Here is a 12,372-nt window from a genome sequence, read left to right as displayed (position 1 = left end):
ACGTGAGAGGTCCATCATCAAGGGGACAAGAAACCATGAAAGCAAATGCAGTTTAGGATATGTACAGAGCACAACCACCTCCAATTTTAAGGGTCACAGCTGACTCGTATATATGACTAGTGAAAACACACGAATAGATTCTCTATGTTGTCCAATTACTACATTGTTTGACGAAAAAGAAAATGAAACTGACATCGAAGCATAAACCGAGGTACATTAAAGCAAAATATAACAGCACTTGTCACAATTAAACAGAGTATATAATAGATAATGTTTTAACTTCTTTTTCTATTGTCTAAAACCAAACGAATAATCCACTTTAACCAATGCGCCAAAAGTGTGCGAATTCTAGTAAATGCAAGAGCAGAAATGAATATTATCATGTAACTTGTTTGATAAGGAAGCACTATGGAGAAAGAAGAGAAAATCTTGTCCACTAGTCCTCTCCAATAGTGTGTACAGAGCATGCATTTGGTGCATTGGAAAACGGAAGAGAGCAACACACAAGTCCCATATTTTATTGCAGTCTTTTGGAAGGCCTGTTAAACTTTGAAAGCACTTAAAGTTCAAATTTACTCGATCACGTACCATGTAATTCAATTAGAGATTCCTAATTTCAGTGTGTTTGCCCGAAAGAGCTATTATGACAAACATTATTCTATAGAATTTCTCTACCAATTTATCCGTGCATATTTTACGTGGTTTATACATTGTCATTTCTGGTCCATAGTAGATGTTTAGCTCATCATACATCGAAAACTGAACTCAAAGAATACATAATAAAATGTGCAGAAGAAAAGATGGAATGCTCGACCTTTATTACAGGGAAGGCGTCTGTCTACTAGGACAAATATTGGAATCTCTTTTATGTTATTACTGTTGGCTCCTCCCTTCCAGTGAATTCCTTCAGCTTCGATGTAGACAGTGCCAAATCTAAAGAAAATAAAAAACATATTTAGTGATTCGAAATTTAAAATGAGTGCACCCAACAAACAAGGAAATTCTAACCTATCAACGGCTTTAATGCAGTTTGGGCATCCATATTGTGTTTAGATACTTCCGGCTCAAATTGTTCAATATAGATGCGTACAGTTGCACCAGCAGAACCAGTACCCTGTGAATTGAGACCATGGTTATTATCAAAAGGATTTTGCCACTTTGACAGAAAAATTGTAACATATGCATTGACATAATCCCATTTGACAACAGATGATTCGACGGGGATGTTGACTCTATTTAAAACAGTCTAATAATGGGATGTCACGTGGCATTATATCAGGAATTATGTCAATCATTATGTCACAGTAACATGATTGTTATCAAAATATGGTGGCAGATTCCACATAAAAAGGGAATGGATAGAAAGGAATAGTAATAATAATATCAAAGGTATTTCTGACCGATAATCGAAATATGATTCTTGATCCATCGGTAAAAACGAAACGGATGCCTTGCTTGGAAACCACACTTCCATCTACCTGAAGAAATATAAGAGATCCTTGTCACCCAAATCCAGACAATATTATGTAGTTATAATGTTTGGCCGAGCTTAAATAAATAAGTTTTAAAACAATTAGAGTGTATTTGATTGGCATGGAAAATATCACTTAGGGTCCGTTTGATTGCAAAGGTGGAATTTGGGTGGAAAGAAAATGAATTCCAGGGAATTGAATTACCTAGAAATTGTTTTCCTAGGAATTGTCAATTGATAGTGTTTGATTGGTATAATTTTTCACGTGAAAAATGTTGAAATAAAGTGTTTTTCAGTGTTCATTTAGCTTTGTTTTACAAGAAAATTATCAATTTAAGGGATATCCACTTCTACCATTGTTCCTAGAATTTGTTTTCATTGTCAACCAAAAAAAAAAGCGATAAAAAACTCATCTATATTTTTGTGTTCGTTTGACTTTGTTTTACATGAAAATTTTCAATTAAAAGAATACTCTCTTGTACAATTATTCATAGAATTTGTTCCCACTGTCAAAAAAAATTAAAAAAATAAAAATAAAAAATTGGGTGGAAAATGAATTCTCATTCATTTTCCTAATTCATTTTCCACCAAATGAAGGAAAACAAGGTCACGTGAGGGGAGGGGGGAATTCAAATTCCATGAAAAATTTGGACAATCAAACACCTTTAATTGGATGGAAAATGGAGTAATCAAACATACTCTCAGAAAAGAAAATATTTTCCTTCTTTTATGGAAAATAAAAACCACCTCCACCCAAAAAAAATGTTTTCCTTAAAAACAAGGAAAATTATGCATATTTTCAAATGTTGGAAAATGTTTTTCATGGAAAAAATTAGCAATTAAACACCTCAAGTAAGAATTTGGATAGAAAACTGATATTTTCCATGGAAAATAAATATAATCAAACACACAAAGCTCTCAATTTGACATTAAGGTAAGACTTGAGAGTACTTTACTTACTTCCTAATTAACATTTTTTACTAAAACGATGAAGAAAAATAAACGTCTTCAAACATGTTTTCAAACAAAAAAGTCGCTTAAAAGTAACTTTTAAATTGTTCTTAAACTTAGACAAGTATGCTCTAAAGTGGAAGAAGCTTTGACTTACAGGATCAGTGTAGTTGAAGTCATCGGCAAATTGAAGGGCATAGTTTCCTGCAACAAGAACTCTCTTTCAACATCAAAAAAAGACAGTAAATTTTGGTAAATACCAGGAAATTATGACCCTAAACTTACCATACTTGTCGCCTGCCTTGCTCTTAGAAACTACATCTCTAAGATATTCGATCATTTTATTTGCTCCTTCTGATTCACATTCCTGAGATATCATGGAAGAAAACCGGAATTCATAGGCAGCGCATAGTATATCGTAAGAAAGAAACTAATTAACTGCAAAGAGTAAGTTGAGAAAATTGAAAAATATAATGTGCTTGCCTCATAGTCATATCTAGAGAAGAAGTTCCTTCCATAAGTAGCCCAGTGCGCATTGACAACATCAGATATAGAAATCAATTTTTCCCCAGGTTTTTTGTCCTTGTTCCGGAACGCAATTATTGAAAGCCAAGCTAAAACAGCCCTGTCAGTCAGCAATATTCTGATATGTCATCTTGTATGGGAAATATCTAACCAACACAGCCAGTATAAAACAGAGGCTTGTACCCAACAGAAGCATGGACATGCATTTTGATGGTGTTCTACTGTTAATTAGGCTGTAAAAATGCTTTTCAAGGTGATTTTTGGACCAGGCTTATCAGATGCAAATAGTACAAAAATGAAGGATCCACAATGCAGGGGATGTCATATATACCATATCCCGTCTTTCTCACGAATATGATCAGAACCTGTTCCAAAACTTTCTTCCCCACAAATTGACAGTTTTCCTGCATCCATTAGATTCCCGAAGAATTTCCAACCAGTGGGCACCTAAAATAAAAATCAAAATCAAAAAGGAAACGATAATTAGGGAGAGTATGGCTTATCAAGATACGAAAATCTTTACCTATATGGCCTCAAGAAACGTATAAATCAACTATTATTTATAACAAGAGGTGTGGAAGTGCTTAACCTCATAAAAGGGAAGATTTAACTTTTCAGCCACACGATCTAGAGCACCACTTGTTGGCATGGATCGAGCTAATCCCTGTGGAAATACAAAGGAAAGATGTTTTTTTATGTGCATTCTCCAAAGAAAAAATTAGTGGAGAGAAACTATATGAAATTCAAACCTTTGGACCAGTCTTAAAGTACGGAATAGCTTCTTGAGCATTGGCTGCAATAATTGCAACAGAGTCCGAAGGAGTAACAAAAAATCCTCTTCCAAGAATCATGTTTCTATCACCGTCTCCTGAATGATCATGAAAGTGATGACATTACATATTAATACTGCATAACACATATTGTCTGAAAATACATTCTGCGCTTTGGTAGAACATTTGCAGATGGAAAGACTAGCAACATGATAACTACCACCACTTAAGAACAAGAGGACTATTTGAGAAGAATGAAAAGGCTAGCCAATCTCGAATGGATATTATCAGCAATTTTGGCTAAGCTTAAAAGGTTTACCTAGGAGTAAATTTACTCAACAGTAAATAAGAAAGTTTTAGAATAAATTAACTTTTTTATTGGCCAAGATTGGGAATAAGCTAGTTACTCATCTTGACAGTAAGGGAGAATTTCCTTCGAAAATAAATAACCTTTTTTACTTTGTTAGCCGAATGTGCTGGAATGAAATTAATTTTTGTTTAGGCCTAGCCATAATGAAGAGTAAATCATCACAGGGATAAAGATTCTCCAGAGCTAATTCTGAAAGTGCAATTAAAATAAATACCAAACAGAGTGCCAATATGTTTCTAAGTTTCTCTCCTTTTGTTTTTTCTAGTGTGGGTGGGTATGGGGAGTGAATCTACCGCTGCTGATTCCAAAGAAATGCTGAAACCATTGTGTAGTAATCATGCATCTAACCATACCATCGCTTGCAGCTCCGACATCAGGTCCATTCTCGCCAAACATTATGTTAACCAAATCCTTAGCATATCTTCCTCAAAACAAGCAACAATCAGTAATGCCTTTGATGATAATGAATTCCATATACATAAGAAGATGTCACTTTCTTACGTAAGGTTAGGATCTGGATGACCATGTCCAAAATCTTCTAAAGGCACTCCATTTGTAATAGAATCCTATATAATGCACAAAAAAATTATAGTGAAGAAATTGATAATGGTTACTAGGTAATTTGAAAAGGAATTAATGCGTAAAACATACAGGGTTGGCTCCTAGCTTGTCCACAAAGATTGGTTTTGCATATGCACCAGTAACTGCATGCATGGCATCAAATATAAACCTGGGGAGAACATCAAATGTCAAATACTTTAACTCATAAAGTTTATTTTCTTCCATAAAGCACCAGCATCTCTTAATGAACTTGACAGTACCAGAATCACACAAAAACAGAAGCCAGCTACCTAGCAAGTAAACAAACAAAACCTCAGATCAGAATAGAAAAGAGAAAGAAAGAATGGACAGAGAAGTGTTTTAGAAAGAAAAAATGGATGGCGAGGGAAAGAGGAGCATTAAGGGTTCATATACTTCCTAAGGTCCGGAAGCTGTGTAGGCTTATAGGATTGAAAATTACGAGTAAATTTGTAGCATTTGTTATATAAGTGTTGGTGTTGTCAAACTTGTTTCCGCTAGATTTTCATACCTTGTAGGGTAAAGGGAAAAAATATCAAAATTTTAGTCCATACATAAGTTGCTTATAATTTTAGCTATTTATTTTATTAACACAAGACCTATATTGTAGTCCTTAATAGAAATATAGATGCCCACAACTACTTTTTCCAAACAGTTCATATGAAGTATCTTCACTCTTGTGTGCCACAAATTGGACCTTACAATAAAAAGAACCTGGAAGGAAATTCTCCCTCCAGAATACTATACAAAAAGCGAGTATAGGTAATCAAGTACTAAACATATAGAAGTTGTCATCTGAAATTTAACCATTAATCACCCATTTTAGAGACTATTAAGCGGAAGGTCATATCTTATTTAGTACTAAATATATACAGTCAAGTATAAATATTCCTTGAGATAATTTTTTAAAATTTGGGTGAAAGTGAAAATCCATTCAAGATACAAGAAATAGATACTATATAAATACATTGTGCAACTGGTTAATAGCCAAACCATGCATTCATTTGCTCAATTTAACAGGAAAGTTCATAAATTCGAAGTCCTTCACCACCTTCTTTTGACATATATTACAGTTATGTCTTTTCTTTTCCTTTTCTTCTCAGGTGTGTTTATGGTAGTTTTTTCATTTTATTATATATATATATATCAGGCATTGCTACCTTTCAAAAAAAAGGCATTGCTTATGATTTCACTATTACATTTTCCCCTTCCCAACTAACTATTCATTAAGAAACAGCGGACATTAAATTCGCATGCCATTATCGAAATCCTCATTTAAGAAAACTAAATTAAATTGTTTGATGTAGTGTTGAAAATATCCAAGAATTTACGATTTATTTACCCATCCATTTTTACTTGCCTAATTAATAAATTTCTATCACATTAACAGGAGCTTAAAGAATTTTTCTTAGTTAAAACGGTTGACACAAATATCACAAGAACCATATTCACTAACTTAAATAAACATCCATGATCTTGAATAAGTGAAGATAGAACAATATCCTTCACATAAGATCTCAAATATACAAGTACAACTAATAATTTTCCACCTACCCAAGATGATTAAGCACTAGAAAATTGACTGCAAACACAACAGGCACCGGATTCCTACTAAAGCTGAGGAACACTACATGCTATACGACGCAGAACTATCAAGCTCGACTAAATTACTCAAGTGATAACACTTTCAGCAGTCGGAGTTAGACAAATTTTGTATTAGACCTAAATCAATCATGACATTTTGTTTACAATTTATAAATGAAAATGCACAGGGAAAAAACATAATAAATTTGGACACCAAATGTACAGAACAAAATATTAAATGAACTGAAGCAACAAAGAAGCAACATACCTGAAATCTGGTCGGGAAAGAAGACTCCTAATAAGTGAAAAATCAAACACATTCTGTAAAAATCCCAAAATCCCACAAAGTTGTTAATGTACAAAAGAAAATATACGTTTTGAGCTCTGATGCTCGGACTTTTCGAAATAGTCGGAATACCCGTGTCGGATATGACACGATACAACATGAGTATGGATATGGGATATGTGTCCGAATCTTCCAAATTTCAACCAGACGCTTAGTCATTTTCACTTCTTCTTCTTTCTTTTACTTCTTTATTGTTCTTTTTTTTTTTTCCTTTATCATTTCTTTCCCCTTTCTTATTTCTTGTTTTCGCTTTCTATAAACCTAGCACCACTGTCAAGAGGGTGGAGAAAGGCGGCGATGCTGGATTTTTCCTTTTTTTTTTTCCTTGTTTTCCTCTCTGTAACGGTGGTTTTGGGTTTTATTTGTATCAAATAAAAATATGTTTCTATAGCGTTATTTAGTGCTCCACTAAGTTGAAATTGCAACCAAATCCCTCATTTTCTATTATATATAATATTTAGTAATTCCCATAATTAAGAAATAAACTCCAAAATTCTATTTTATTCGTCTCAACCCCTTATTCAATAATCATTTTCTTCTTTGTGAATAAATGGGCTTTAGTCTATTCAAAATGACATCTTGAATTAATAAAAAAAATTGAAGTTTGAAAGACTTGCCCAAGTACCCGTGCCAAAATTCGGACTCTTTTTAGCCATTTCCCCATATCCGACATTTTAAAAAATAAAATATTTAACATTTAGATTCATACCCATATCCAATACCCGTACCCAAGTCTGAGCATTATAGATTTTAAGAAAGCTACAAAACTTCTAGTCAGGTTGGTTACCTCCATTAGTTCCAAATAGTCACCCACTGAATCAACAACATCTACTGAGAAAGTCCCATAGTTTGTAACTCCAAGTTTAGAGAGATCAACATCAGGAATGTCTGCCATCTTTATCTCCGAGATCTACATATCACTCATTGCAAATTAAAATTCAGAGGCCAAAATAGTAGTGGCAGTCATCAGTTTTTTCTAGGTTCCCTCCGGGATACTTGAATAGATAAGTTATAAAATGTTATCAGACTGCAGTGTGACTTTTCACAAGTAGAATCAGAAAAAATTAGTTTCCTATATTCAACTAATAATGTTAAACACAAAACAATTTCACCTTATGGAGACCAAATATTATACATTAGATATTCACGTCAGAACGAAAACTTGCAGCGATGTATTTAACTGCCTTGTAATAAAACAAAGACTCTTTGGCTTTAAGTTACAAAACTTGCTCCTCTTTCTATCCATTGCCTTTTTTCACATCCCAGGGCATAAGAAATTTAAAGATGTGAGGTATCAAATTGCAAGAGAGCAATGAACACACATTCATGAGTATTTCCAATTATTGGGCTATATAAGATAGAGATGTCTCAACAAATCTCTGTCACCTATCCCTCCCAACAGTGTCTAAGTTCGTGTGTAAATGTGCTGTAGTTGTTGGTGTGTGCGGACGCACATGAAAGTGTAGTTGTGTGTGTGTGTGTGTGTGTGTGTGTGAGTGTGAGTGTGAGTGTGAGTGTGAGTGTGAGAGAGAGAGCAGGTGTGCAGGTGCATGCAGACTATACAACAACTTCAAGTTCTCAAAGCATTCTGTATCAAAATCTACAATAAGCAAAACCTTATTGTCAATGAACTTGTCATCTTTCATCACTCTGTTTGATCCAACAATACAACCATGTGAGTTTTTTCTCAAGGCACTGAAAACTATTAAACAACCGTATTTATAATGTATGAGCTAATCTTCTTGCAATGTATTTGTAGACTTCTTTCTTCAACATCTTTCATGAAAAGAATGATTGATTCCAAAATTTTATCAAACCATTGATTACTTAACAACATTTACTCGAGATAGAATGATCATTAGGCAGTATTCCTGAAGATACCAACCAAAATGATTTTAGTCAAGTTACTTTGGTATTCAGAGACCAGCTAAAAGAGGGAACATGGACACTGGATTAGACAACCCAACTCATTTTGTTTTATATAACTTCATTTACCTTTTGTTTTTGCAAGGAAAAAACATGGGAAAAGATTAGGAAATGAAATACTAATATATCCTTTTACATGAAAATTACTTCTTCGTTTGTTCATCAACAAATTCATTTTATGATTAGTATAATTTCAAAGATTCTATAATGTCATTGAAAGTTCTAAAACCATATTATTGAGGTAACTAAAGAAGCCTACCTTACTACAGTTGCATTACTTAACAAGTTGAATTCTTGTTCTACTAGCAGTAGACAACATTATTTTATCCCCTTAGAATTCATAGTAAAATTATATTCATTGACTCTACATTAGAGTTAGCATGCCAAATAAGTCATGCATGGTGAAATAAAACTTAAGCAGGGGAATAATGCACAAAATTTTGCTCCTAAATTTGCCATTTACGAATACATGTGACTTAACCAAATAAAAAAGGGGGAATAAACCATGCTAGCCCTTTTCATTAACTCATATAGGATCTCATACATACAGAAAGTGTGTTGCCATAAATCTTGTCGGTTATTGATTCGGGTGCAGGTTGTCCACTGCTGTAGTTGAACTGCAAAAAGGGAATAAAAACTAACCATTTAAATACAGAAGTATTGCACAGCCAGCAAGACTTTAAATACAAAAGATGAACAGAGCTTTGTAGAGAGGAGTAGATAGTAGTGCAAAAGTTAAAGAAGAAAAATGCTAAAATCAAGAAAAAGGTTAAAAAAAATTCGCTATACTGTCAAGTCATATTTAATACTGCTATCCAAACATTCACTTCAATTCTAATAGTCACTAACAACAAAAATACACCTTGATACCCCAGTCGTATTCAGGACCACCGGGATTGTGACTTGCGCTCATTATAAAACCACCATTGGCCTGTAATTGGAAGATAAGTAAAACTTTATAAGACGTATCATATTGTATAACGGAACAAAAAAGAGGAAAGAAGCGGTTTTTGCCTTTCTCTTCCTTATTACAGCAGAAACAGCCGGCGTAGACATAATACCATCCCTGCAGCACAAAAATTCTAATCTTTATCTATTACCACCAATTGCTGAAGGATTTTACTGAAATTGATAATACATCAACAAACAAATCAATTTCGAAGATGAATACATCAAAATTTCATTTTGAATCAATTTTCTCAGCCTCCATAAGTCAGCAAAGTATTTTAAAGTTGTGATCTTTTGGACCATAGAGTGCAAACCAACCAGATGTTATACAAAAGTGATCGCCTCGAAGTCTACATTTACCAACAACAAGCTAAGACTTAGTCCCAATAAACTTGGAACTGGCTTCATGAATCTTTTTTTTTTTTTTTTTTTTCACTCCTTTCAATACAGTGCTAATCTATTCTAATGAAATCGTATCATTTTTGTAAACTGGGGCTTCTTCATCTCTACACAACACATGTGCCAACCACATCAATCACCTTTCCAATAATTTATCCTCAGTTGGTACTACTCCCATAAAACTTACCACTAAAATCAAAAGGTTTATGTTGATATGTGACTCTTCAAACAAAGAATGCATTCGTAAGGAAGAACTAACAAATATGGGAATCATAATTTATTCATCCAATGTCAAAAAACCAGGAAGTCAGGAACCGTAAACTAGAGGCACTTACTTGCCAACTAAGATTTTACCAACACCATTCCCCGCAGCAATTTTGATTATTATCTGCATTAAATGCAAAATTAGCAATTACAAACTTGGAATATCTACTTCTCAACACAAACATAGCTATAAAACTTACTCCCTATCTAAATTCGAATACCTGCGCCGCCTCCCGGTTAAAATACCGACCATCACCTCCTAAAACCAACACTCCATCATTATAATCCTCCGGAGGCAATGAATTAAATAATGCCTTCAAGTTCACATTCATCAATTGACAAAACTATGTGAGCAACTAAAAGTATCCTGAATAGTGTGATGAATTTTCAAACCTGAATCCAATTGCCGAGGTAATATTCTTGCATGAACACTTTAACCTAACAGTTACGAGATCAAATAATGATTACACATCCAGGAACGTGTTTTTATTTGACAAGCATATTAAAATGCCTTCATCTAGAGAAAAGAATAAATAAAAGGAAAACCTTGTACCTTCTTTCTAAGACCACTGGTACCAGTTTTTTGACCCTCAATCGGCTTTGTCGGCACAGAGAAAATCTAAAAATAGGAGGAAAAAAAAACCTTTCTATTATTTTAATATAATCTAAACCCTGCGAAATAAAACACACAAGTATAATAAACCTTGAGTTCCTGGGTATCTGTTATGGTAGTGGAAGGAGAAGAGGCCTTAATGGATAAAGAAGAAGATTGTGAAATCTGTTTGAAAGAGAGATTGGAGAAGAGGGTAATGGGATTAAGAAAAGATAGTGATTTAATGGGATTAGAAACATAGTTACTAGAGTTCTTGAATTTTCTTGATAACACAGGGGAGGGTCTTAAGCTTGCTGAATTTAGAGCCATTTCTGCAGAGTCTGAAGATACTGTGCGATCTTCTTGAAGATATTGATTGATTGAGGGAAGAGTGAGAGGATGGAGGTGAATCGGAGAGAGAGAGTTTGAGCGAACGTGGCTTGAAAATCCAGAGGAATAAATGGGTGCCACATGTACGGGAGACTTGCTTATCTTGAGTTGAGTTTTTACGTGTCACTGCTTTTTCCTCATTTGCTTCGACTTGTACTCGGACTTGACAATTTGAGATGTTTAAGGTGTCTCAATCTAGAGTGGATTTTAAAACTCAATATAAATGAAAATTTAATTTATTAAAATGTAAGTGTCTGTAATCTGAATTTTTAGAAATACATATGAATTTAGGTGTCCTCAATATAAAATTTAATAGGTACTTTAAAAATTTAGGTGTCCTCGATAACTAATTGATTTAAAAGGATTTCATTAATTAGATAGATTTTCAAAGATTTCAAGCCATAAATATAAATACCAATGTAAATAGTTTTTCTTTTCCTCCCTCTAATTTCTCACAATTCTGATTTTTTCTTATTGAAAAGATACTTCTGATTTTTTCTTCTCCCTCTCTCGCATTCTATTGAATATGTGAGTAAAACCATTTTTTTAGAAAATTTGTAATGATCCATTACATAATATTTATGAACTAAACAAAAAGGCATGATAATCTTGAAAAGAGCGTATGGACTCTCCATTTTTCTTGAATCCTACTACGTCTGGATTTTGAGTAAGCCATGATTCGAGCATATCAAAAAAAACTATAAAAATTTTAGTCAAATCCACTAAAATATATAAAATCCATGAAAATCTTCAAAGCAAAAATTCATTCAAATCTTCTGAAATCTATTAACGAGTGTGTCCTCAATTCAGAGTTTAATATATTTCTTAATATTTATAAATTTTCATGGATTGTATGGTATTTATAGAATTTAATAGATTTCATAATATTTGAATGAATTTTTATTTTGTAGATTTTAATAGATTTACATGGATTTTATAGATTTTAGTGGATTTGCCTAAAATTTCTACAGTTCTTTTTTGATCTGCTCGATCAAGGCTTACTCAAAATCTAGACGTAGTAGGATTCAAGAAAAATGGGGAGTCCATATGCTCTTTTCAAGATTATCATGGCTTTACGTTTAGTTCATAAATATTATGTGATGGGTCATTACAAATTTTCTAAAAAAATGGTTTTACCCACATATTCAACAGAATGTGAGAGAGGGAGAAGAAAAAAATCAATAGTATCTTTTCAATAAGAAAAAATCAAAATTGTGGGAAATTAGAAGGAGAAGAAGAAAACTGTTCACATTGGGA

General features: G+C 33.4%; 1 protein-coding gene across 2 annotated transcripts; it reads right to left on the bottom strand.

The window, feature by feature from the left end:
• Positions 1 to 641: 641 nt before the first annotated feature.
• LOC111403905 (phosphoglucomutase, chloroplastic) lies at positions 642 to 11,230 on the bottom strand. Of its 2 annotated transcripts, XM_023032560.1 has the most exons (22): positions 10,837 to 11,230; positions 10,687 to 10,752; positions 10,527 to 10,571; positions 10,355 to 10,447; positions 10,205 to 10,257; positions 9,537 to 9,588; positions 9,385 to 9,453; positions 9,071 to 9,139; positions 7,384 to 7,506; positions 6,519 to 6,571; positions 4,739 to 4,817; positions 4,589 to 4,653; positions 4,441 to 4,508; positions 3,697 to 3,815; positions 3,537 to 3,611; positions 3,279 to 3,394; positions 2,906 to 3,047; positions 2,708 to 2,789; positions 2,580 to 2,626; positions 1,401 to 1,478; positions 1,009 to 1,114; positions 642 to 933 (listed from the first exon to the last, which is right to left on the bottom strand). In XM_023032560.1, exons 1-22 carry the CDS (start codon positions 11,053 to 11,055, stop codon positions 866 to 868), a joined length of 1,887 nt encoding a protein of 628 aa, XP_022888328.1. In that variant the 5' UTR covers positions 11,056 to 11,230; the 3' UTR covers positions 642 to 865. The 2 variants fall into 2 exon arrangements, with proteins under 2 accessions (XP_022888328.1, XP_022888329.1); XM_023032561.1 differs by lacking the exons at positions 10,687 to 10,752; positions 10,837 to 11,230 and having other exon boundaries at positions 10,355 to 10,392; positions 10,527 to 10,548.
• Between the last annotated feature and the right edge of the window lie 1,142 nt (positions 11,231 to 12,372).

This window comes from Olea europaea, chromosome 11, assembly GCF_002742605.1.
Source record: "Olea europaea var. sylvestris chromosome 11, O_europaea_v1, whole genome shotgun sequence".
Classification (NCBI taxonomy): Eukaryota; Viridiplantae; Streptophyta; class Magnoliopsida; order Lamiales; family Oleaceae; genus Olea; species Olea europaea.
Note: the sequence above shows the minus strand (reverse complement) of the source record. Positions and strands in the feature narration are given on the sequence as shown.